Genomic DNA, 27,224 nt, shown 5'->3' on the forward strand with positions numbered 1-27,224 from the left:
ATTATCAGAGGCTGAAGGAATAACGCAGTACGCTTCTGGAAACATGTTCAACACCTCAGGACATGTTTTAGATAGATCATTTATTACGGTCAGAGACCAGCTTATAAAACACACTTGGGGGCACACTCACAGAAGGAAAACAATTAAAACAATGTACAACAATAAACTGGGACGCGGGTGGCGCTGTGGGTAAAAGCCTCAGCGCCTAGGGCTTGCCAATCGAAAGGTCGGCGGTTCGAATCCCTGCGGCGGGGTGCGCTCCCGTTGTTCGGTCCCAGCGCCTGCCAACCTAGCAGTTCGAAAGCACTCCCGGGTGCAAGTAGATAAATAGGGACCGCTTACCAGCGGGAAGGTAAACGGCGTTTCCGTGTGCTGCGCTGGCTCGCCAGATGCAGCTTTGTCACGCTGGCCACGTGACCCGGAAGTGTCTCCGGACAGCGCTGGCCCCCGGCCTCTTGAGTGAGATGGGCGCACAACCCCAGAGTCTGTCAAGACTGGCCCGTACAGGCAGGGGTACCTTTACCTTTACCTTAGAACAATAAACTACCAGGACATGTTTTCCACCGGATTTTGATGAACACCAGTTCGCTTATAGGAGAAATAGATCAACAGATGATGCCATAGCTACAGTCTTTCACCTTGCAACGAGTCATCTGGAGAGACCAGGGAATTATGTCAGAATGCTGTTTATTGATTATAGCTCGGCTTTTAATACCATCCTTCCGGACATTCTTATTAAAAAGCTGGTGGACCTGGACCTGTCCCCTACCACCTGTGATTGGATTAAAGACTTTCTGAGGGATCGCACACAAATAGCGAGGATTGGGCCTGTTACATCTACCTCTCTGAAGCTCAGCACTGGCACCCCACAGGGAAGCCTATGTACCTGTACTCGTTGTATAAATATGACTGTATTTCATCTGATCCATCCACTGCAATTAAGTTTGCAGATGATACCACCACAATGGGTCTAATTACAGGTGACGATGAATCAGCGTATAGGGAGAAGGTTCAAAAAGTCTCCACATGGTGCCTAGAGAACAACTTGCACCTAAATATCAGCAAGACAAAGGAGATGGTGTTGAACTTTCGGAGGAAGAGAGGGGAACTAGCCCCGTTGTATATCGGGGAGGGGGCTGTGTGGAGAGTCTCTTCCTTTAAATTACTGGGAGTTTACCCTAGTGAGGACCTCACTTGGAAAATCAATACAACCCAGGTGGTTAGGAAGGCCCAACAGAGACTCCATTCCCTCAGGGTCTTGCGAAAGAACAATGTCAAACAATAATTGATGTTCTCATTCTACCAGGCCACAATAGAAAGTGTCCTTTCATACTGTATTACAGTGTGGTACGCTGGTTTGACAGGAAGTCCATACAGAGGGTGGTGAATACAGCACATGATATCATGGGCTGTCCCATGATATCATCTAGCGATGTCATCTAGTTCGCTAGATGACATCGCGGGAGACCGCTGCCTCAGCACAGCGAGGAAAATTCTTAGGGACGACTCACACCCTGGCCAGCACCTCTTTAATTTCCTACCTTCGGGCAGGAGATACAGAAGTATAGTCAGCCACACCAACAGGTTAAAGAACAGTTTTTATCCATGGACTGTTGGGCTGCTGAATGCAAAAAAAATAGTGGTGCAATTGACTTCCGACAAGCACACAGAGCGTGAACAAGACTTGAGTGTATGTGTGGGGAGGAGGGGGGGGGGTTGTTTAATTTCACTGCACACAGGTGGTGTAGTGACAATAAAGGTTTATTTTATTTTTATCTATTTATTTGGATAGACTGAAAGGAAAACAAAAGGCATAGAATGGCAGAGGCTCAAAAGAACTTAAAGCCATTGCAGTCAAATGACCAGGTGCATATTTATGATTGCTCAGCATGGACGCAGACCACAAGAGCAATTACAGTGGTACCTCGGGTTACATACGCTTCAGGTTACAGACTCCGCTAACCCAGAAATAGTACCTCGGGTTAAGAACTTTGCTTCAGGATGAGAACAGAAATTGTGCTCCGACGGTGCGGGGGCAGCGGGAGGCCCCATTAGCTAAAGTGGTGCTTCAGGGTAAGAACAGTTTCAGGTTAAGGACGGACCTCCGGAACGAGTTAAGTACTTAACCCGAGGTACCACTGTAAAGTAGAAGCCCTGCACTGTGTCAGCATCAAATGTTCAGCCATATAGGAGGGACAGGTGACATAAATTGTAACATCGAGGAACTTGAACCCGGGGCACAGTAATAAGCTGATTCTCAGCAACCTCAGCAATGTGATTGGAACCTGGAGCTGCAGCCAGTAAATCACATACGGGGCTAGGGGTACAGGTTATCAGAAGATCTATAAGGCACCACAGAGACGGGAAGAACAATTCTGAATAGACTTGGATGTCATTTGGTGTGTGTGTGTCACTTTGTTGTTGTTTTTCTTATAGATGCAGTACATGCTGTTCTGTCGCCTTGTTTTTGTTCTCTTGTAAGCTACAGTTTTATATGGTGGGCGTAGGGGTTATTTAATGCTATTTGAGTATCGGAAAGTGGGAGATGTGAGCGGGAACTAGCAGAAGCTGGAAGGTTGATCATGATGAAAGCCTTCTGTGTTGAAATTGAAGAAAAGATTGGTTGTTGTTGTTGTTTAGTCGTTTAGTTGTGTCCGACTCTTCGTGACCCCATGGACCAGAGCACGCCAGGCACTCCTGTCTTCCACTGCCTCCTGCAGTTTGGTCAAACTCATGCTGGTAGCTTCAAGAACACTATCCAACCATCTCGTCCTCTGTCGTCCCCTTCTCCTTGTGCCCTCCATCTTTCCCAGCATCAGGGTCTTTTCCAGGGAGTCTTCTCTTCTCATGAGGTGGCCAAAGTATTGCAGCCTCAGCTTCAGAATCTGTCCTTCCAGTGAGCACTCAGGGCTGATTTCCTTCAGAATGGTTGGTTGTTAGCTCACACTATTTCCCAGCTTTCTTCACTCATGCAAGGAACAGCACAGTTATCTGGCCAAACAAGTTTTGCAGGTTTTTGAAGCGCTGAAAACCTGCAAAGCCTCTTTGACATTAGGCAAATTACGGTATATGCATGAGATAAGCAACCCTCCACTCTGTTGTACTCTGGGCTTCCTTGCATGAGAGCTTCTTTTGTTTCGTTCTTTTGTTTGTTGGGCCTGATGCTACACAGCAACAGCAGATGTGAACTGATTGCGGTGCGTCTTGTAACCACGCGTCAATCTCAGGCAAAAGAATTCCTTATAAGGAGAGCAACACAGTGGAAATTTACGCAACTTTTTGTTTGATTTTGTTTATATGGAGACATGGGGTGGTGTTGGGCTTTTCTCAAAACAGCCGAACAGTTCCACCACCACCACCCTAGATGAATGAAACGCCCACGCCCTTGCTTTGAGCCTCATGATATGCTGAGCTACATAACAATGTGGAAATCTCAGCCCCGGGGGGAGAAATGGGGCCATGCGGTCCTCTCCATCTGGCCTATTGGACTCCCCCTTCCCCCTAGACACACCCCATCACCAGCCCTGCATTTCACCCTTGTTGGGTGTTTTTGCTTGGCTAGAATGCGTCCTTGAAATCTGATGGTGTTTCTTCCTTGCACACAGAAAGGGCTACTTGTAGAAACCGGCTTACTGTACAGAGGTGAAAATTTGCATTCTTTGCTCCACCCACTTTTACCTGTGACCCCGCCCACCATTGGAATGTGTTATCACTTCAAACACCTTTTTTATCTCATTATACATCATTTCCCCAAATACCCTCACATCCATATAACAATGTGAAGTGGATTCAGTGCATCCCATGGCTACATGTTTTTGCGTTATCCACATGACGTTTTCCTCCTCATCCTTCTTGGATTTTTTGTCAGGCAGCCAACGGAGGTTAGAAAAGCTCTCAGCCATGTGCTCCTTTGGCATGCCAAAGCATCCATTTCCCCAGCTCAAGAACATCTAAGGACATGGTCTGAACTGTAATAAACAAAAATCTGCCCTTATTTCCTTATGGGGGACACAAGAGCCCTTATAGAGTCCTTTGTAGGTTCTCTATTGGTTGGAGAAAATAACAGAGGCCAACCAGAGAATACTGAGAAGCAAAGCAGCTTGTAAGCCTGATCTTTATTGAACTGTTGCAACAGGGTGCTCCCCTCACATGCAGGAAAGGAGGAGGACCCAGAACCAAGGTGTGCCTGCCCTTATGTAGACATTTTAAATTCCCTGCCCTGGAGCTCAAGACCCCCCCCCCACAAACATCATACCTACATCACAGAAAAGGCGGTCTACAACAGAAATTTGAATGTTGTTGTTTTTTCTGTCTGCCAGGTTATCTGATAATGTCTTATCTGATTGCCTTTCCTGGTAGTCTGCTCATTCCTTTGAGATGGTGCTTACCCAATTCCTGAGACAATGGGAAGGTTCCCTCACCCCCTTCCTCCTTGCAGAGAAAACATCTGGTCAGCTTGGGAGTCAAAATGGTTTCAGGGCAGTCTTCCTGTGCTGCTCCAGACATGTGGTCCACATATCCATGTATGCGCCTGGCCGGCACATTTATGAATATATATTAATTTTTTTATTTCAGAACCTTGCTTGACTCCAACTCCCACCAGCTCCATCTATCACAGCCAATGATGACCAGGGATGATGGGAGATGGAGTCCTAACAATATCTGGAGGGGCAACACAGGTTCCTCAGTTCTGGTCCAAAGGCACTTTGCTGAAACTAAGCAGGTCTGGGGCTGGTCAGTTCTTGGAATCAAGGCGATTTACTTGGGAAAACCCATGCCTTGAGTTCGAGAGGATGAAGACACACAGGGGTGTACATGAGATAGATTAGTACACTGCCTCTGTGCACCCTCTCTGAAAGTGCAGCTAGTTGATTATTTCCCCCAATATATTTTTGTAGCTGAGGCAGAAACAAGCTAGCTGCATACTGTTGGGCTTGCCCTTTCTTCACAGGAAGGGAGGGGTTGTCTTGAGATAATCTTGCAGGGTTCGATGTTCCTTGGTTACCTCTAGAGGGGAAGCACAGCTTCTGAAATTCTGGAGTTGGCCTGAGAACGGCTTCCACTGCCTCAGAGTGTGTGCAGGTCAACAGCTCCCTTGCTGCTGAACTTTGCCATCAACCGTTGTGACCGGCAGCCAAGTCAGCTTCAAGGTAGGTTTGAGATCATTGCCTCACATATCTGTGGAAATCAAACACTTTATGCTCCAGGAACGCTTCGGCTAGTTCAGGTTGCCGTTTCTTTATCTTTCGCCACCTCCGAGTCAAATTGTGAAAGAATAAGATTTCACGAACTTTCCTTATCTCTGAGCAGGCAGCACAGAATGATTAATCTGTGTAATAGATGGAGGTCATCGCTTGTTTTGAAGGCATGGTTTTACTCATAAACAGTGTCTTCTGTAGAAATGTATGTTTTTACTCATAAGTTGTAAACAGTGTGTTGCTCAGAAAGGCAATTAAGTTTTGAAGTGCCATTGTTTTTTCATAGCTTTGCAGAATTTTCCAGAATTTCATAGAATCATAGAGTTGGAAGAGACCACAAGGACCATCGAGTCCAACCCCCTGCCAAGCAGGAAATTTAGATCAGATTTAGATTGCAAACATGCGTCTTACCAGCATGTATTTTGCTCAAATGGTTTGCACACATAACCTTTCTTGGGAGAGTGCTTTTACGAGCAAGGGATCCCCAAATCTTGTTTCATAATGAGAAATTTTAAAGGACACAGCATACCCAGAGGCAAACCTAGGATCCCTTGTGCTCTCGGCAAGTAGCTGTATTGGTGCCCCCCCTTAACCCTCCCCCCACTTTACTGCAATAGCCACATTAGAAATTACAAAATTTTACGCAACCCAAGCATTTGAAGTGTCTGCATTGAGGGTGATGCACGATGGAAGGGTGGAAAAAAATTGCACGTCTTTGTGCAGCGTTGCAAGAAGCACAGGAAGATTCTCCCACATTTGATCTCACCACGACAGCAACGTTGTATATGCACATATTTGCGTCATGCACGCCAGTCTCAAACCTTCTTGCCATTTCTCCTACTGCTCAGCTTTCCTACCCAGCTTTTTCTTTTCTTTTTAAAATAGTTTTTATTAAGGATTTTTTTGTGTTACAGAACAGATGCAGGGAAAGGTACATCTATCCTCTCCACTTCCAATTCATAGAGTCTTTTGCACAGTTCATTTACATTTAGCGAGAGACACTTTTGTCATAGACGTCTTGCAGTTGCAGAAAAAGAATGGAAGGGAGATTGGGAGGTTATTGTTCTTTCATTCTCTTGCCTAAAGTCTTAGCGTAGGGGTTTTTTGGGGGGGAGGGTCCCCCGAACCTGCTTGGCTGTGTTCAGTTGATTGCAGTGTGGCGTGTTTGTAAAAGGGGGGGCTAGGTTGTGGGGTCAGGTTAGCCATATTGATTTGTATGCTGTTGGTGGGGTCGGGGATCGGTTGTGGCTAGGTATGCAGGCATAGGCAAACTCGGCCCTCCAGATGTTTTGGATGTTTTTAGCCATCATCCCTAGCTAACAGGACCAGTGGTCAGGGATGATGGGAGTTGTAGTCCTAAAACATCTGGGGGGCCGTGTTTGCCTATGCCTGGTGATAAAGAAAGTGCTTTTTTTCTAAAAAAATGTTTAGGGCGTACTCTCATTTTGACTCCAGAAAAATTACCATTTTATAGTTCAGATCAGGAAAAATAACTACAGTAAATGGACAAAAGCACAAAGATTCACAAAATGTTTAGGGGGTATGTGTACCCCTATGCCCCCCCCCCGAAAAAAAGCACTGGATAAAGGGGAACCGTACTGAGGGGAAGGCTTCCAATTTTGCTTGTCCCCGTGCTAGCTTGTTTGTTGGTCAACTTTTTTAATAGGGCGCTTTCCCATACAGCTCTTGTCTATAATACTCTCACAGATAACTGGAGACAGATTTCTGGGGTGATTTTTGAACGCACACCCCTCTGGGTCTGCACCCCTGCTGGGGGCTGGTTTCACCAAGCCTTAGGTATGCCTCTGAATACACCTCTGTTTCAGGTTAATATGCCCAGCCATCCTGAAGCTGTGGTCACAGTCCAGCTTTTCACGTGGCAGACCTCATGTGCCAATGTTATAAATGCAGGCTACAGTTCCACTGTTGCGTTAAAAAGTGACAGTGGCACAGATATAAGCCTTATGTGTGAGAGGGTCATTGGACTCAGCTGTAGAAACAACATTCATAGGAATCTTGGAAGCTTCCTTATATCTTCTGGCCACTTTATTTGTCTGTCCAGCCACCCAACACTTCCAAACGTTGATTGTTTTTAGATGTTTCTTACTGATGTGTTTAAGGGACGCGGGTGGCGCTGTGGGTAAAAGCCTCAGCGCCTAGGGCTTGCCGATCGAAAGGTCGGTGGTTCGAATCCCCGCGGCGGGGTGCGCTCCCGTCGTTCGGTCCCAGCGCCTGCCAACCTAGCAGTTTGAAAGCACCCCCGGGTGCAAGTAGATAAATAGGGACCGCTTACCAGCGGGAAGGTAAACGGCGTTTCCGTGTGCTGCGCTGGCTCGCCAGATGCAGCGTGTCACGCTGGCCACGTGACCTGGAAGTGTCTGCGGACAGCGCTGACCCCTGGCCTATAGAGTGAGATGGGCGCACAACCCTAGAGTCTGGCAAGACTGGCCCGAACGGGCAGGGGAACCTTTACCTTTTTACTTACTGATGTATTTGCTGCCTTCGGCTCCTTTGGGAGGAAGTGTGGGATACATATATATATAAATATCCAGTATTGTCTACTCCATGGTACGCGGGTGGCGCTGTCAGTGAAACCACAGAGCCTAGGACTTGCCGATCAGAAGGTCAGCGGTTCGAATCCCGTGACAGGGTGAGCTCCCGTTGCTCGGTCCCTGCTCCTGCCAACCTAGCAGTTCAGAAGCATGTCAAAGTGCAAGTAGATAAATAGGTACCGCTCCGTTGGGAAGGTAAACGGCGTTTCCATGCGCTGCTCTGGTTCGCCAGAAGCGGCTTAGTCATGCTGGCCACATGACCCGGAAGCTGTACACTGGCTCCCTTGGCCAGTAAAGTGAGATGAGCGCCACAACCCCAGAGTCGGCCACGACTGGACCCAATGGTCTGGGGCCCCTTTATCTTTTTATTGTCTACTCTGATTGGTGGCATCTCTCCAGGGACCCCAGGCAGAGGTCTTCCATATCACTTGGTAGCGCCCGGATCCTTTGGATTCCCAGAGATCTACAGATTGAACCTGGGACCTTGTACAACATGCATAGCATATGCTCAACCACCACAGGACTTAGGCTCCACTCATGCCCACAATACTGCCCCCGCCCTTCGCCCAACAGTAATCCTGCTATCCTTTTCTGTCCAGGAGGAAGGGAACAGCATCTCCTTCTCCAGTTCCCCTAACAACCTCACTCTGCTTTTTAATCTTGCTTACCAGGCTATGCTTCCCACTGGATGGACTGTGAGACTGTGGCTTCTGTTTATTCTCCTTACAATGGTACATGCAGAGAAGATGCTGGATACAGGTAAAGTGGAGAGATGGGTTTTGCACATGTGGAGAGGGGGAGAGTGTCAGAGTTTCACCCTTTTAGCTGGCAGTGCAGCAGACCCTCCGAGTGTCCCTGTTTTCCAGGAAAGGTCCTGGATTTTCAGAAGCCGTCCTGGATTCTGATCTGATCCAAGAATGTCCCACTTTTCCTTAGGACGTCTCTATTTTCATTGGAGAAATGTTGGAGGGTATCCTCTGCGTCTTTGGCCCTTTGGTCCAGAGGCTGCAGCTGGTTGCAGCCCCAGTGGTGAGTGGGGCTTCTTCTCAGGCAGATATCATACCAGTGTGAGGAATCCGTGTTGGCAGCCTGTTAGCCACTGAGCTAGTTTTCAGGCACTGCTACTTGCACACAAAGTAACTCTGGACCAGGTTACCTGAAAAACCATATTCCTCTTCACTGCCTGCGATCGGCTAATGGAACCTGGTTGGTTTTGCCATGGCCTGATGATAATCTGCTTGTGGTAACATGGAGACAGGGCCTTTTCAGTGGTGACGCCAGTGTTGTTGAATGCCTTCCCTGCTGAAATACAAGAGGCTCCAGCAAAATTGGCGTTTTTAAGCAAGGGTTCCCCTAATTTGAACTTGTGGCTTGTTTTTACTGCTTTGATTGTAATGCTTTTTAACTGTTTTATTGTACATTTTAATTTGAGATGTCTTAGGGCTTAACTACACTTACCATTTGGCCCGCTCATTCCAAGCACTGGTCCATGCTTAAAAGCTCTGTGTCTGAGCAGTTTTTTTACTGCTCAAATGAAGCAAACATAAATTCGGGTTTTCAGCTAATTGCTATTTGCTCTGATTGAGCTTTAAAGAACGGGTTTCTGCAGGGAAAGCTCCAAAGAAAAAAGGAAAAGGGGAAAAGGGGGGTGCGATAGAAAGAGCAGAGGAAAGGTAAGTATGACTAACCCCCTAATGATGTTGAACATTTAAATTGTGGATTTACTGTACAGTTAGAAGTCACTTTGGCATAAAAGTGGTATATAAATTAAATAATAATAGTAATCAGTATTAAGCTCCATTGTATTCAGTGGAGCTTACTAGTGCTTAAGAGAGGGAGGGGATTTCAGCCTTATCTGCCTGTGCTTGGGGATTGTCTGACTGCGTGTTCATGAGGTTTAGCAGCTTCCCAACAATGGGTTTGGAAGAGGAGACAGAACCAGACTGGCCAACCAGACTGCCTGGGGACTGTCAGGTTTGTCAGCAGGGGGGAGAGGGAGAGAGAGAGATTGCAGGCAGAAATCTGGCATTAGCCCACCTATGTTTCCTTTGCAGGTTCATGCCAGCCTCATCCCTCCTGCCACGAGTGCATCCGTTCCCATCCCAGCTGTGCCTGGTGCAAGCAACTGGTGAGTATCACAGAAGCCTGTGTCATTTTCCTTTTTCCTCAGTCTAACTCTAGCATATCCTTTGGGGGACCAAGGAATCATTTTTCCTTGGGTTGGCACCTCAGAGCTTAATTTGCTGTTGATGTGTTTTTGTTTAAAGCGTTGGGTGGGTGGACTGACTACTCAGGGCTCGAAACGCCCAAACATGTGGCTTTTATTCCTTTAATACTGACACAAAGGTACTCTGTGCATGCCCAGTGGCACTCTTTTCTCCAGCCAACTGGTGGGGGGAAATAGGTATTTCTGACCACCCCACCTCCTGGTATGTGGCAGCAAACTTGACTTGCTTGCTTGAGCCATCTGAAGCCTGTTGCCACTTTCCTGTCTTGCAACCTCCTCTTCCTTGCTTGATCCGCAAGCCTTGGTGGGTTGACAGGCAAAGATTTTGGACTCCTGATTGCACAGGATAATTCTCCCGGTCCAAGCAGTTGTGCCCGTTGGCAAAAGAGGCGAAATATTTCCTTGAAGGTGGCAGCATCCGGAGGTGGCAAGCTACCAGCCGGGCCTCTGACTCACCCCTTGTCCTTTCACTGTGGTTTCTCTCGCACAGACTTTCTCTTAAACTGTGCAAGAGAAGGTCATGTACTGAGTCAGCAAGAATCTAAACCAGCAGCACTCTGGAAATTTGAGGCTCTTGGAGCCCCTTCTTTAAAGAAGCAGATGTGAAGGAATATATCCCATATAATGATACAAAGAGTGCCTCTGAGCACATACAGAGCTGTGTGTGTGTGTTTCTGTGTGTGTACAGAGACAGAGGAGGAGAGAATTAGGGAGCACAGCTTTCTTCTGGGCCAGATGGTAGAATTTTGTGTGTGTGTGTGACAGAAAATAAGTTTGTTTAGTTCATTAATTCCTATAGCATCACTAAGCCTTATGATGATACTCTCTGTAACTGACTGTCCCAGCTCACGGTCACGAGGCAGCTGATGAGGACCAACATATCACTTCCTAACAGGATCAGTGTATGCATTTTAGCATAGCACCGCAAGACAACCGTTTTCTGTCCGCCCACAGGGCAGCAGGCCATAAAACTGTAATAATATCCCTCCGCTGACATCACCCATAGCCCTGGCTCTCTCTTAACGTGGCAGGCTTGGCGAGTCTCATCGGGGGAGGGGGAAAGACCTCACCTTGTCTCAGGAAATCTTTCCCAGAACCCTTTTTGCTGAAATGATAAAGGCCCCGTGCCCTTCCACCCTCCTACCCTGTAGAGCTGGGCCCCCACACCCAGTACCACCCCCTCAAAAAACCCCAAACACCAAAACCACACTTCCTTGAAAATAACTATTACTCTCACTACCTACTGTTCATCCTCCCAGTGCCGGAAAGCCAGCCAGGTGCCCTGCTAGCCATGAGGGAAAGAGTCGCTCACCACATCCTGCCCAGATGTTTGCGTTCAGGCTGAAGCTTAATTTTTATGAATTGTACATGTGCCCACATGCCTTGCCACTTTCGTTACTGTAAATTGCCTTGTGAGTTTTTAACAGCGGCGGCGCATTGAGGGTGGTGAGAGAGAGAGATCCTTCGATCAGACGTAGATTTAAAACCAGTATAATTGGTTTAATGATAAACCCTCTCCTGGATCTCTCAGGCTTTTCTGATCTTAATGGTTTTGTTTCTAAAAGGAACCAGTTTCCTAAAAGAAAGGTAGGCATAAGACTAACTTTGCTGCACATGCTGCACATTTGGGCATGTGTTGTTGTTGTTTAGTCGTGTCCAACTCTTCGTGACCCCATGGACCAGAGCACGCCAGGCACTCCTGTCCTCCACTGCCTCCTGCAGTTTGGTCAAACTCATGCTGGTAGCTTCGAGAACACTGTCCAACCATCTCGTCCTCTGTCGTCCCCTTCTCCTTGTGCCCTCCATCTTTCCCAACATCAGGGTCTTTTCCAGGGAGTCTTCTCTTCTCATGAGGTGGCCAAAGTACTGGAGCCTCAGCTTCAGGATCTGTCCTTCCAGTGAGCACTCAGGGCTGATTTCCTTAAGAATGGAGAGGTTTGATCTTCTTGCAGTCCATGGGACTCTCAAGAGTCTCCTCCAGCACCATAATTCAAAAGCGTCAATTCTTCGGCGATCAGCCTTCTTTATGGTCCAGCTCTCACTTCCATACATCGCTACTGGGAATTTGGCCATGTATGCATCAGTAAAAAAGGAGAGAATACCTCATCCTGCCCACCCCATACAAGATGCAGATTTGCATAGCATTTGCATATACTAAGTTCATGCAAATTATGGAATAATTACTGTAATTTTAAAAGGAATATGCCACATCTCACTGGGTGGGTGTGGCCACAAGGTGGCTCCTGTTTCTGCCCAGGCTGCTGTTTAGGGTGCTGCTAACTATTGATGGCCTAACTTCAAGGCCTCCTCCCTGTCCTCCTTTCTTCTTACGGTTCTTTATCTTTATCTTGGGCCACAACTTTGTAAGCTTCTATTGTGTTACCTCTTACTCCAATAAGGTAAAGGGGACCATTAGGTCCAGTCGTGGCCGACTCTGGGGCTGCGGTGCTCATCTCGCTTTATTGGCCGAGGGAGCCGGTGTACAGCTTTCCAGGTCATGTGGCCAGCATGACTAAGCCGCTTCTGGCGAACCAGAGCAGCGCACGGAAACGCTGTTTACCTTCCCGCTGGAGCGGTACCTATTTATCTATTTGCACTTTGAGGTGCTTTCGAACTGCTAGGTTGGCAGGAGCTGGGACCGAGCAACGGGAGCTCACCCCGTCACAGGGATTCGAACTGCCAACCTTCTGATCAGCAAGTCCTAGGCTCTGTGGTTGAACCCACAGCACCACCCGCGTCCCATAAACCTCCAATAAACACCCCTAAATGCTACAACTTTTCCTCATGGAGATGCCAGACCCACCTGATCATTTTGCTTGCGCCTCTCTGAACCTTTCCCTGTTTGAAGTGGGGTTGCCAGTACTGTACACACTGTTCCATCTTCTTCCTTGTCGCTGCTTGCATGAGTAGAGAGGGCAGGTGAGCAGAACAATGACTGCAGGAAGGAGGAGAACGACGACTATCGGGACCAGCAGGCTCTGAGGGGTGCGCATTGCGCCCACTAGAAGGGGCGTGAGCCTGGGCAGCTGCCGGAATGGTGACCCTGATAGCCTGAGATGTGCATTGCACTTTCTGTCTTATGGTATGTGTGTGGAAAAGAGACTGATCTCAGCACCCTATAGGATGGATAAGGGGGTAAATCGTTTATCTGGCTGCAACAGCAATTCAAAGACAAAGCAGCATTTGGGCCTGCAGTTGTTTCACCTATAAAACAGGAAACCACTGTCGCTCAACTGATAAGGCGATGGCGGCTGCCTTTCTGCATGTTTGGTCAATTTTGGTGGTGGGTTGGGAGAAGAGTAGAGTGGGGAAGGGGTGCCAGCCGTTGTTGCTTTTACGGCAGAGGAGCTCCTCCAGTGCCACACGAGACAATGACATTGGCACAATGGTGGTTCCTTCATTGCCATGCGCTTCTAAGCAGGTGGACGACGGCCGATGACAACTGTGATAAAAGTGTGATTCTGTAATTTGCATATTGAGTACAGTATTAGAGGGAGAGCCCCAATTGGGGGGGGCACCGCCACGGCTTTCACAGCAGGTGGGGCCATCCATTACGAGGCATTTGCTGTTCCTGTAATGACCAAACTGACCTCTGCCGTCAAGCTCTAATAAGCTACATTGGGCAAAGGTTAAAAGAGCAAGCAGTTGGCAGCACTCGATTTCAAGTGCTGTCAGGCTGTCAAAACTGCCGTTGATCCTAAACAACAGAAGTAGATGGTTTGCTGGATGCATCTTTTTAAAATTATTTTAAAAGATTTTCTTGATTTACAGAAGTATGTGTAATGTCCATCTCTTGTATTTTTTCCATGTAACATTTTTATAAATCAGTTTCATTTGTTGAGACATTAGGAAGAAAAGGGAGAGAGGGGTGAAGATGGGTGGGGGTGGGTGGCAATGTTTCTATTTTGCTTAATGTATGTGGGGTTTGGTGTCAGCGTTGCTTGTGCAGGTTCTCTGCTGTTCACTTGTGTTCCTTTGGTGGTGAGAGAGGTTGGGGTTGGCCTAGGGTGTGGTTATTCATTTGTAGTTGGCTGTGGTGGTCTTCGTTTTCGTGTGTGAGTGGGGTGGGTGGGTGTTTTGGATCAGGTTAGCCATATTGATTTGTATGCTGTTGGTGGATTATTGTCATTGTCTTGTTGGGCTGTGTATGTGATAAAGGGGAGCCATACCGGGGTGAAGGCGTCTTCTTCTGTTTGTCCCCATGTCAGTTTCAGTTTATTGGTTATTTTTTCTAGTAAGGCTGTTTTCCATACCATTTGTTTTTTTTTTATAATTTTTTTATTGATTTTCCAACATATATTATAAGACATTACAAATAACAATACAAAAACAAACAAACATATAAACATGTATAATTTCATAACCTTTTTTCCTTATACCCAATTTCATCGACTTCCCCACGCCTCCCTTTTCTGCATCCCTGTTTTAAACTTTTTCAGCAACTGTTTTCCATACCATTTGGTACCATTGGTTCTGGACGCATCTTCTGAAACAGCACCATCAAGGGGAGAGTGAAGATGAACAAATCCCTTGCAAGCTAGTTGCAGCAAGTCTTGGAGGGTTAAGAAGTTACAGATTCCGACCAAGGTTTCACTAGTCCCTTGAGGAGCCATGCTGGATAGTGATCCCCGGATGCAGTGGTGGCTGTGAAGTCATTTTTCTTTGCCACCACTTCATTTTAGCCACTGCCATGTGCTCCAGCCTGTGTTTGGCTGGCTTTGTTACAAGATTTGTGACGTGCTCCAGCTGTTGCCCAGCCTGCTTCATTGTCTGAAGTTCACTGGAAAACCCTGAGCTCTACAGCGTCAGAGGAGTGATCCCATTGATTTTCTTGCTATTCCATAGTAAGATTAGGTCCTTGGCAGGAGCATCGGTCTTGCTGGCCAGAAAATCCCCAGGGCATTCAGGAATCCCTTGGATACCATAAGTCTGCCAGGGAATGGGATAACAGATTGGTCCCCCAGCACCCCTATGGGTCAAACCTCCCCAGGAAATGGTCCAGCCGTGACAAAGGTGTAAGTATGCCACTCACAACCATGGAACGAAAACCAATTTACTGAGACATTGCTACGAATGTACAAATGAATTTTAAAAACGAAAACCATGGTTTTTTGAAAGTTTTGGGAATGGGGAACCTGTGGCCTTCCAGATGTTGCTAGACTACAGTTCCCATCACCCCTCACCACTGGCCATGTTGACTGAGATCTGGCAACTTTTTGGAGGGCCATAGGTGCCCCATTCTTCTTTTAGATTACCTTATTTTTCGCTCTATAAGACACACTTTTTCCCTCCTAGAAAGTAAGGGGAAATATGTGTGCATCATATGGAGCGAATGCAGGCTGCGCAGCTATCCCAGAAGCCAGAACAGCAAGAGGGATCGCTGCGCAGTGCTCCCTCTCGCTGTTCTAGCTTCGCCGCGCGCAGCCTCATCGGGGCAGGGGGAGCCTTCATCCCACTGCCCTGAAGAGGCTGTGCAGCTATCCCAGAAGCCAGAAGAGCAAGAGGGAGCACTGCGCACCAATCCCTCTTGCGCTTCTGGCTTCGGGAATAGCCATGCAAAGCCTCTTGAGCAAAGAGGGAGCGCTCCTTTCTCTTCGCTCAAGAGGCTTTGCATTGCTTTCTTGTTTCTTGTTTTCCTCCTCTAAAAACGAGGTGCATCTTATGGTCAGGTGCATCTTATAGAGCAAAAAATACGGTATGTGCTGGACTCCCAACTCCCATCAGCCCCAGTCAACATGTTCGATGGTCAGGAATCAGTTGCCCTGCGTTACATGCATTTTTGCGACCATTTGGAGAGAGTCCTCTTTGCTCCAATGTCTGTTCCCATGTGGTCTTTCTCGTCTGCCCCTCCGAAAGAAGGGTGTGTGTGCATGGAAGCAATGCTGGAAACTTGTCCGCTTCCCATTCTCCCCCTGCCTCCAGGATTTTGTGCAAGCAGGTGAGTTGGACATGGAGCGCTGTGCCCCTCGGGTGGAGCTGGAGCGTCGTGGCTGCCTCCCCAGTGAGATAATGGATCCGCACAGCGGGCAGCGTGTGCTGGAGGACAGGCCCCTGAGCAACAGCACCCAGCGCCAGAGCTTCACTCAGCTCGCCCCGCAAAGAATTGCTCTTCAGCTTCGGCCTGGTAGGTCCTCCCTCCAGCCTGTTTGGGTTGTGTTGGGGTGGGTGGGAGATAGTGATGTTAAACTCTCAAGAAAAATATTCTCGAGAATATTCTCGATTAATGAGAATACAGTGGTACCTCGGGTTACATACACTTCAGGTTACATACGCTTCAGGTTACAGACTCCGCTAACCCAGAATTAGTGCTTCAGGTTAAGAACTTTGCTTCAGGATAAGAAAGTACCTCCGGAACGAATTAAGTACTTAACCTGAGGTACCACTGTATTAGATAATTTTCACTTAAAATAGGTGAATATTCATTTTCATGCATTGAAAATGATACAAGTAGTTACCGTATTTTTCGCTCTATAACACGCACCCGACCATAACACGCACAAAGTTTTTAGAGGAAGAAAACAAGAAAAAAATATTCTAACGAAACAGCGGATGTATGATTTTTGTGGTTCATGCTGTGGCCACAGACATGTGATCTGACGGTGAGTTTGGGGTAGCCCAATGCAAAAATCCTGATGATCCATCTGAATCCATGCTTTGTAACCACCTTTTTGCACCACTGTGGCCCCAGGCTACAGTGGGTGCGTGATTTTTTTGGTGCAAGCTGTAGCCATGGACATGCTATGTGATCTGATGGTGAATTTGGGGTGACCCAGTGCAAAAATCCTGAGGATCCATGTGGATCTGTGCTTTGTAACCACGTTTTAAGTGGGGAGGGAAGGAAAAGCACTCAAGGGACAAGGGACACGCGTGGGGTGGGTGGAGAAGGATGCTGCTAATAATGTAGAAGAGGGGTATAAGGGGAGAAGGCTCCTCTCCTCTCCCACTTTGCTCCTTTAAAGCAAGCAGGCTCTCTGTCCCTCTCTCCTCCCCACTCAGCAGCTCTTCTCCCGCTTTGCTGTTTCAAAGCAAGCCACGAAGGAGGGAAGGAAGGGGAACATGGATCCTCTGCTCACGACTGCAGCAGATCCCCCTGCCATCCGTAGGCATTCGCTCCATAACACGCACAGACATTTCCCCTTACTTTCTAGGAGGAAAAAAGTGAGTGTTATGGTGCAAAAAATACGGTAATATATATGTTTGTTCATGGGTAAACTTGTTCAGATGGCAACCAAAAACTGTACAGATACTTTTATTCAATGGGGCATTGCAGCGAATTCACATTCATTGGTTTTTTTGCACCAAACTTGAAATTGAAAATTATTCCCCCCCCCAATTTTTTTATTCATTTTATAACACACAGAAAATACAAATAATACAAACAAATTCTTGTCCTTTCCTTATGTTTCTAAACATTGTTAAGTGGGCTTGCCCAAGTCCCACCTATCTGATTTTCATTTTACTTCATCTTTAGCAGTTTACACATATTATAATTTCTAACCATCTTTTCTTTTAAAAAAAGCAATTGAAAATTCAGCGTGAATGACTCACATTAATCACTGAGCCTGCCACTAACCGTATATTTACCATCAACTTTGAATTCTAATTATGTTGTATATGTATGAAATGTACCTTTTAAAGAAAAAGGAATATAAAAATGTTCATCAAACGAAATGAATAGCATTTTAAAAACTTTTTTAAAAAATGTTTTCTGTAGCTCACATTTCAGAACTGCTGATAGTGAATGACACAATGCCCAGTAATGTAACTGGATCAAAAAAATCATTATTCATTACTTACAGTGGCATCATCACAGCTTGACTTATTATTTACTCGGTTTTTAAAATGTGGGTTGTAAAACTGGTTCTTACATTAGAATTTGCAGTTTGTAGAGAATGTTCTCCGGAGAATTTTCTAGCAGAGACTATTCTCATCCTCGATAATATTCTCCGGCGAGAGAATATTATGGGAGAGATGGCTGTTTGGCAGGGATGCTTCAGGGAGAAGCACTGTCTTCCTCCTCTCTCCTTCTGTGAAATCTGCACTTGCTCCCTGTCTTGGGTCAGCAGCCAAAGGCAGAGCAATGGCCAGCTTCGATTAAACTTCTCCTGACCTCCCTCCTTCACCGATACGATGTATGTGGAAGAAATAAAGGATTGTGAATCCACACAGCTTTCTCCAGCCTTCCTTTTGCCAGTTTGGGTTGTGTATCCCTCAATTGTTTCCTGTGACTCGAAACGGCATTAGGGCCATCAGCACAACAGTAAATAGGCGAACCTTCAGCAATTTGTGTTATTGATGTGAGTTGGATATAATCTTTGTGCAATGTACTCATCATTTATTATTATTATTAATTACCCGCACTTCACCGTAAGGTCCCAGGACAGGTTAAAACAATTCAAACACAATATTGAAAACAGTTCAAAACAATATAGCAGTTGTAGTCTCCCCAAACAATGTTTATTTTTTCCAGTCCATTGCCTATATCTGTGGCTTTGTATGCACCATAGCATTAAAGCACATTTGAAGCACATTCTTTCCCTCAGAGAATTCTGGGCACTATAGTTTACACGTCAGAGTTAAAATTGCAAGTGACCCTTTACAAACTACAATGCCCAGAATCCTTTGAGGGAAAGAATGGGTTTTGGATATAAGAAGGACATGCCCATTCATTATTGCATATGTGTTGTTTGTGGTGATCATGCTGTTAGGACTTATTTGGAATACTGTAGTCCCTCCACTTTTTTGGAAGTGAATTCATGGTTTGGACATGTCCAAACCATGATCTGATGTGGAAATTGTAAATTACATTTCTATCTATTTAAAAGACTTTAATCATACTGGATTTCAGGGTGATACACAGCATAAAATAAATACTGCCAGGGGTGTGGGGGGGGGGCGCTGAGGGAGAGGAAGCAAGCAAATGGCTCCTGATAGGTTAAAACCTCTCCAATTAAATTGGTAAAAAAATCTATTTAAAAGTCCGGCTGAAGAAAAAGATTTTGCCTAGTATCTAAAAGACACTTTCTTCTGTTAATAGCTTGTGTACATCTCTGACGGAAGATGTACATTGAGAACGACCTTGGCCTAGTCATCTGAAAACAGGGTTGGAGGGACCCTGTGGCCTTCTGGGTGTTGCTGTTGGACTCCTGCCCCCATCAGCCCCAGACAGCATAGCCCATGATGATGGATGGAGAGAGTTGTAACCTAACAACCACTGGGGGCTCCCCGGGTTCCCAGTCCCTGGCTAAAATGAGACTCAGCACTCCTTCACAACATTGGAAAGCATATGGGCGGTATCTTGGTAGCACTGAGGATTCGATTCCCTCTTCCTTCCTACTCTGTGCATACAGGAGAGGAACAGAGGGTCACGGTGCGCTTCAGACGGGCTGAAGGTTACCCTGTGGACCTGTACTATCTCATGGACCTGTCGTACTCCATGAAGGACGACCTGGAGAACATCAAGCGGCTGGGGAACCATCTGCTAGCTGCCCTACGTGACGTCACCACTTCGGTGAAGATTGGTATGCTGATCTGGAAACAATGCTATGGTGATGGTGGCAGTTGTAGGGCTGGGTGGTGGGTTAGGCTGAGAGATGGCGATCGGTTTGGATATCCCAAAAAAAACCAAGGAAAATCTTTCTGTATGCCACCACAGCTGCGAGGGTTATAATAGCTACACATTGGAAAAGCAGATATATACCCACCACATCTGATTGGATACAAAAGCTAACAGAGTACACGGAGTTAGACTCCTTATCAGAAAGAATCAAAGATAAATCCAAACAGGAGTTTGTCTCAAATTGGAACTGTTTTAAGGAATACTTGAAGAGTAATTGCTGCAGTCTGAAAACGGTGACGGCCTTTGAGTACCGTATTTTCCGGTGACGGCCTTTGAGTACCGTATTTTCCGGCGTATAAGACGACTGGGCGTATAAGACGACCTCCCAACTTTTCCAGTTAAAATACAGAGTTTGGGATATACTTGCCGTATTAGACTACCCCTCTTCCAACGCACACCAAATAAAAATTTAAAAACCCAGTCTCTAGTCCAGCTCAGAAATCCGCTCCACTTCCCAGTGGCTTCTGGGGCCAATTTTCGAGCGTATTTCTGCTTCATCTAGAGAGCTTGGTGTCCTCTTGATTTAATTTGCTGTTGTTTTATCCTTTGGTGGGGAGTTGCTGCAGGAGCTGCTGCTGTAGCCGGCATATAAGACGACCCCCAACTTTTGAGAAGATTTTCCTGGGTTAAATAGTAGTCTTATACGCCAGAAAATACAGTAGTTTTTGTGGATAACAATTTTAAAAGGAAAATTGATACGTAAGAAAATATTATGAATAAAAAGATAATGGACAAATATAGGCAATACGTTTATGAGTACAAAATGGAAGAGACGGGAAGTCACTTATTTATGAGGAATATTATGATTTTAAAATTACATCTCTTTTCTTCTTTGTGTACAGTAATGCTTGCCGATCTATAATAATCATAATTATGAACATACTTTGAAAACAAGAATATGTATAATTGTAAGATGTAAAGTTATGATGCAAAGGTGTACTTGTGAGTGTAAAGGGAATTGGGGGTTGCTCGTGCGTAAGGGGGCTGCTGCTCTAGGCAACGTTGTCTGGCTAAACCTTTCCCTGGCTGGACAGCCCTTTCTCCGTGGCTGTCTCAGTCGCTGGCAGAATCCGTCAGTGGGCATTTCCTGAACTTCTTCCAACATAAAAGCTCTTTGACGCCAAGTCTCCACCTAGCCTCCCTGCGCGGAAGTCTTCTGCGCAGAGTGGGCGTGGCCAGCGGAGGTCCTGGGCCCTCCCCGCTGGTCTCTGTGGAAGAGTCTTGGAGCCATCTCTCCGAAGTCCTTCCCTGCTCCCCTTGCTTCCTGGTGTCACGCCGATTTCCTTCCCCAAAGGAAGTGTCCTCTCCCTGCTGGTCCCTTCTCCTGCATCGTTGGGGAGCCTTACCTCCACTCTTGGCTCCGATGGCAGTTCCCTGACAGTGAGTAATAAAGGAAAACTAATTTAAAAAGAGAGAGATGGCGATCGGCCCATCATGGCCGGAGTGGTGGATTTGAACCTTCCCAAGTCCTATTCTGACCCTCTTTGACACTGCATGGGCTTTCAAACACACTGTTAGGTGACGGGAAACAGCAGGATCTCTTTGTTGCAGGGTTTGGCTCCTTTGTTGACAAGACGGTGCTGCCCTATGTGAACACAGCACCCTCCAAATGGCAACACCCCTGCCCTCACTTAAACGAGACCTGTCAGTCGGCGTTCAGCTACCAGCACGTGCTGACACTCACAGACAACGCCAGCGAGTTTGAAAGCAGGGTCAGCCAGCAGCGCATCTCTGGGAACATGGACCCGGCTGAGGGGGGCTTTGACGCTATCATGCAGGCAGTCACTTGCAAGGTGAGATGGCTTTACGTGCATGGCTGATAGAGGAGGTGCGTGGCTGAGAAGGGAACGTAGGCCCTGACGACAATAAGGCAGGCACAGGAGCATGTGTTCGTGCGCATGCACACACACATGTGAACCCAAGCATGTGCAAGCCCTAAACTATGCTAATCTTCCTATTGTACAGTGGTACCTCGGGTTAAGTGCTTAATTCGTTCCGGAGGTCCGTTCTTAACCTGAAACTGTTCTTAACCTGAAGCACCACTTTAGCTAAGGGGGGCCTCCCGCTGCTGCCGTGCTGCCGGAGCACGATTTCTGTTCTCATCCTGAAGCAAAGTTCTTAACCTGAAGCACTATTTCTGGGTTAGCGGAGTCTGTTACCTGAAGCGTATGTAACCCGAGGTACCACTGTATATAGTTGTGAGGCACGGGATAATACATTCAGGGCGTTCCCAGACAGTCATTGTTTTCATTATTAGTTCACAGTTCCCAATTCAAGCTGATCAGGAGGTCTTGCACAACAGAAAGTTCAGACTTTCTGCAAAAAGGAAAGTCATGGAGAAATGCAGTGGAAAGTGTGAGGCAACACTTGCTTTGACGCAACATCTTCTAGCCTCCCTGTAAACAAATCAGAACAAATGTTCAAGAAACAGGTCATCTGGAACTGCCTGGATGTACAAATTGTGCACTGTCTGCTTTGGGCAAATGAGAACAGTACAAAGGAACAACCCATAGCAATGAAGATTTCATACAGGGTTGTCCACCTGAAAATTTCATCTCAGGCTCAACTTCCAGGTCAGGGGATGCTGAATTACCTACTGATCAATACTATTGGGTTTCCTAACCTAGAAGCTCTCCTGGTTTTGTTCCAGTCATTAGCAGCACTTAACAGTATTTGACAGCTGACATGCAATAGGTGGTTGTGTCCGACAATTGCCATATAATTTAAATTTCATGAATTTTATCCTAAATTGTTCAGCTTAGTGGCGGGGAAAACTAAATGTTGTCAGAATCCAACTCTCATCTTTCCCAGCCAGCATGCTCAGTTGTCAGGGATGATGGAAGTTGGGAGCCTAGCAACATAAGGGGAAGGGCCAAAGCTTAGCAACTTTGGTTTGGACAATAAAAAGAAGCCAAGTTCAAAATCTGAAATCCAAATACTGAAGGCAAATGTCATGGCAAAATCCTGAGTGTTGAAATATGTAAATGCTGTAGAACTTGAAGTTTTGGTTCTGCTAACCTGGTACCTAAAGATCCTATGTTCTCGTGTAACCCTTTGTGCCCATGTAAGGTAAAGTTAAAAGGACCCCTGACCATTAGGTCCAGCATGAATTTGATCAAACTGCGGGAGGCAGTGGAAGATAGGAGTGCCTGGCGTGCTCTGGTCCATGGGGTCACAAAGAGTTGGGCACGACTAAACAACCACCACCATTAGGTCCAGTCGTGGCCGGCTCTGGGGTTGCGGCGCTCATCTCGTTTTATTGGCCAAGGGATCCGGCATACAGCTTCCGGATCATGTGGCCAGCATGACTAAGCCGCTTCTGGTGAACCAGAGCAGAGCACAGAAATGCCGTTTACCTTCCCGCTGCAGCGGTACCTATTTATCTACTTGCACTTTGACGTGCTTTCAAACTGCTAGGTTGGCCAGAGCTGGGACCGAGCAACGGGAGCTCACCCCATCGCGGGGATTCGAACCGCCAGCCTTCTGATCGGCAAGTCCTAGGCTCTGTGGTTTAACCCACAGCGCCACCCGCGTCCCTTGCCCATGTACAGATTACCAAAAGCAGAAAATACTGGGCTAACTGTGGAGGAAGGCTTGCATGTTGGAACTGCAGTGTAACTTCCCTCTCTTCTTCCAGGAGCAGATTGGCTGGCGTAATGTGACAAAGCTCTTGGTCTTCACTTCGGATGGCACATTCCACATGGCAGGAGATGGGAAGCTGGGCGGCGTCTACATGCCCAACGATGGCCGCTGCCACTTGGATGCCAGAGGGCTATATACGAAAAGCCACCTATACGTAGGTCTCTTGTGGTCCTCTTGAAAAACAAAGTTAGGCAGGGAGAGAGATTGCCTCGGGAGACAAAAGAAAACAACAAGGTTCAAAGTTGGGTGATGTTTATATTAGGCTCAACCCCCAAACCACAAAAAATGTGGCCACTTTTTTGAGTTCTCTAGAATTCTTCATCAGTTAAGAAGTTACACAAGTGAAAGTCAGCTGGATAGCTCAGTTGGTTAGAGCGTGGTGCTGATAACACCAAGGTTGCAGGTTCGATCCCCATAAGGGACAGCTGCATTGCAGGGGGTTGGACTAGATGACCGTACGGGTCCCTTCCAACTCTGAGTCTATGGGAGCCAGAAAGGTCAGGCCACACCCAGGTGCTGGTGGTTATGATTTTGAGATGCACACCAGTAGTATTGGAATTGAAAACGAAATTTGAGATCATGACTCAGTGCAGTTGTATCACTTTCCCAGCTACTTAATGTTGGTTAGGTGGTTTGTGGGTTTCTCCTCTGTTTCTTTCCCCCTTGATCTTGTGTGCGTCTCCCCACTTCCTCCCCCTTCTTCTCACCCAAGCACCCACCCTCCTAATACTGTGGTTGGCATTGCAAGCGCAACAGCACCTCCCTAATCACAGTGTGCATGCTCACTTTTACTGATGGTTGTAGTGGTTTTGCCACTACATGTGATCATAACCAGGCTTGGCTCTGAATGAGACCAGCTGGAAGAGAGAGAAGGGAAGGGATTGTGAGGCCAATGGGGAAGGAGGAGGTGTATGTGAACCTGTTTCGGATTGGTTACCTGTAGGTAGTCCCATGCTTCCATAATGGCACCCCACATTCCCCAAACAGTGCTAGCCAATGAAATGCAGAGAATCATGATGCTGCAGAAGAGTTAACTCCCACTACAGAGGGAGAGGTAGATGTTATGAGCAATTTTTGGTGGCAGGTGTGTTATGTAACATCACATCTTGTGTGGACATTGGGAGTAAATGTTGTGGAACAATTCCAAGCTGGCTTATTCAGCATGAAGAATAGTCTTGTGGATGCCCTGTTTTGTGTGCTTTGAATAAAGTTGGCAGCTAGTGATTTAGAGTAGGGAGGAATGGCTTCTGTTCCTCCTCCTCCTCCTCCTCCTCCTCCTCTTCTTCTTCTTCTTCTTCTTCTTCTTATTATTATTATTATTATTATTATTATTATTATTATTATATAAATAATTTATCATTTATACCCCGCCCATCTGGCTGGGTTTCCCCAACCACTCTGGGTGTTTACCAAAAGAATATTAAAAACACGATAAAACATCAAAAATTAAGAACTTCCCTAAACAGGATTGCCTTCAGATGTCTTCTAAAATTCAGATAGTTGTTTATTTACTTGACATTTCATGGGAGGGCATTCCACAGGGCGGGTGCCACCACCAAGAAGGTCCTCTGCCTGGTTCCCTGTAACCTCACTTCTCGCAGTGAGGGAACTGCCAGAAGGCCCTCGGAGCTGAACCTCAGTGTCCGGGCTGAACAATGGGGCTGTAGACGGTCCCTCAGGTATACTGGGCCAAGCCCATTTAGAAACTGCCCCATAGTTAGCTCCATTGCTTGGCTCAGGCTCTCCAAGGCCTGCCATCAAAGGCCCTTTCAATTGGAGGTGCCAAGGGCTGGATCTGGGACCTTCAGCCTGCAAAGCAGGAGCTAGGAGCCATTAGAGACACAATCTGGTGTTCTTAGCAGCACAGGAAACCCAAAATTTAGTTGAAATGGGCCACAGTTCAGTGGCAGAAGGTCTCAGGCTCAATCCCTGACATCTCCAGGTAGGGCTTGTCTGAACCCAGAGAGCTGCTGCCAGTCAGTGTAGACACTACTGAGGTGGACAGATCAACAGACCCTACCTGCCCACAGTCTCGCCAGAGTAGTTGCATGCTCTAGTTATCTCTTGCTTGGACTACTGCAATGCGCTCTATGTGGGGCTACCTTTGAAGGTGACCCAGAAACTACAACTAATCCAGAATGCGGCAACTAGACTGGTGACTGGGAGCGGCGGCTGAGACCATATAACACCGGTCTTGAAAGACCTACACTGGCTCCCAGTACGTTTCCGAGCACAATTCAAAGTGTTGGTGCTGACCTTTAAAGCCCTAAACGGCCTCGGTCCAGTATACCTGAAGGAGCGTCTCCACCTCCATCGTTCTGCCCGGACACTGAGGTCCAGCTCCGAGGGCCTTCTGGCAGTTCCCTCACTACGAGAAGCCAAGTTACAGGGAACCAGGCAGAGGGCCTTCTCGGTAGTGGCGCCCGCCCTGTGGAACGCCCTCCCACCAGATGTCAAAGAGAGAAACAACTACCTGACATTCAGAAGACATCTGAAGGCAGCCCTGTTCAGGGAAGTTTTTAATGTGTGACATCTTAGTGTATTTTTGGTCTTTGTGGAAGCCGCCCAGAGTGGCTCTGGAAACCCAGCCAGATGGGCGGGGTATTATTATTATTATTATTATTATTATTATTATTATTATTATTATTATATAACAGTCTGACTCTGTACAAGATCACATCCAGTGTCCCAACGGCCTGAAAGTCAAGATCTTGGCTTAAATAATTTAAAGTGGCTAATGACATAAATTCATACAGTATATTTTTTCAGCATTTATACCAAGGTTTATGGAATCTGTGGCCCTCCAGATGTTACTGAACTCCCAACTCCCATTGGTCCCAGCCAACATGACCACTCCTGGGAGCTGGGAGTTGTAGTCCACCTGACATCTGATGGGACACAGGTTAGCCACTCTTGGTTTAGATCTTTTTGATCTGAAGTACAGAGAGTCAAGGCATCCAGATTCTAACCTCCACCTCTGGCAAGAGAGGTAAATGTAGAGTGGGGGAAGAGAGGAAAATCTAAGTGGAGACTCCTTTGAACGTGACCCCATTCTCTTGTCTCTTTGCAGGACTACCCCTCAGTTGCACACTTGGCCGAGGTGCTGTCTGAATCTAACATCCAGGCCATATTTGCCGTGACTGGGCCCAGGCTTTCTATGTATGAGGTGAGTGCTGCACCGGAAGGCAGAGGAGTAGGGGAAGCCTGAGGGGTGTTTGTGTGCCGCTCACTCTGACTTTTCCCTTTCCCCTCAGGAACTGAGCAGGCTTATTCCCAAGTCTGTGGTTGGGGAACTGATGGAGGATTCCAGCAACGTGGTGCAGCTCATCGCAGACGCCTACAGTGTGAGGCTGAGTATGGGTAGCAAGGGGCAGAGCCCCTTGGGGAGGGCAAAACAGGCCCACAGGAGCCCCCTGGAATAGAGCCAAGCCCAAAGGGGGAATGGACATTCTGTGATTTACCGTGTTTTTCGCGCCACAAGACGCACCCGACCATAAGACGCACCTAGTTTTTAGAGGAGGAAAACAAGAAGAAGAAAATATTCTGAACGAAACACTGGATGTATGATTTTTGTGGTGCAGGCTGTAGCCATGGACATGCTATGTGATCTGATGGTGAATTTGGGGTGACCCAACGCAAAAATCCTGAGGATCCATGGGCTTTTACCTCCCCCCTCCCAGGCAGCCTCCTTTATCTCAAGTGTCCCTTATCTCCCTCCCCAATTGCTTGCCGATCAGCTGCTTCCTTTCAACACCCACTTCCCTCTTTCAAAAAACAAAAAAAAAGCAAGCATGATCTGCTTTTCGCCCCTGGGCAATTCGGCTCCAGGGACCACGCATTCCCTCCATAAGACGCACAGACATTTCCTCTTACTTTTTAGGAAGAAAAAAGTGTGTCTTATGGAGCGAAAAATATGGTAATTATATTTTCAAGGTGGACACCACCACCACCGGAGCCATGTTAGCCTGTTGCAGCAAATGAAGGTT

At 46.9% G+C, this 27,224-nt stretch overlaps 1 protein-coding gene across 2 annotated transcripts in view; it reads left to right on the top strand.

Moving 5' to 3' along the window:
* ITGB7 (integrin subunit beta 7) overlaps nucleotides 1–27,224 on the top strand; it is a 52,479-nt gene that overhangs the window by 16,542 nt on the left and 8,713 nt on the right. The window contains exons 1-9 of one of the 2 annotated variants that reach the window (XM_053373143.1): nucleotides 4,622–5,150; nucleotides 8,422–8,509; nucleotides 9,805–9,878; nucleotides 15,900–16,101; nucleotides 19,328–19,498; nucleotides 21,148–21,389; nucleotides 23,234–23,392; nucleotides 26,309–26,404; nucleotides 26,493–26,582. In XM_053373143.1, the coding sequence (XP_053229118.1) occupies nucleotides 8,425–8,509; nucleotides 9,805–9,878; nucleotides 15,900–16,101; nucleotides 19,328–19,498; nucleotides 21,148–21,389; nucleotides 23,234–23,392; nucleotides 26,309–26,404; nucleotides 26,493–26,582 (1,119 nt within the window). In that variant the 5' untranslated portion in view covers nucleotides 4,622–5,150; nucleotides 8,422–8,424. Of the gene's footprint in view, nucleotides 1–4,621; nucleotides 5,151–8,421; nucleotides 8,510–9,804; nucleotides 9,879–15,899; nucleotides 16,102–19,327; nucleotides 19,499–21,147; nucleotides 21,390–23,233; nucleotides 23,393–26,308; nucleotides 26,405–26,492; nucleotides 26,583–27,224 lie in introns of those variants that run through there. The other variant, XM_053373140.1, reaches the window with a different exon arrangement.

Source organism: Podarcis raffonei, chromosome 2 (genome assembly GCF_027172205.1).
Source record: "Podarcis raffonei isolate rPodRaf1 chromosome 2, rPodRaf1.pri, whole genome shotgun sequence".
NCBI classification, from domain to species: Eukaryota; Metazoa; Chordata; class Lepidosauria; order Squamata; family Lacertidae; genus Podarcis; species Podarcis raffonei.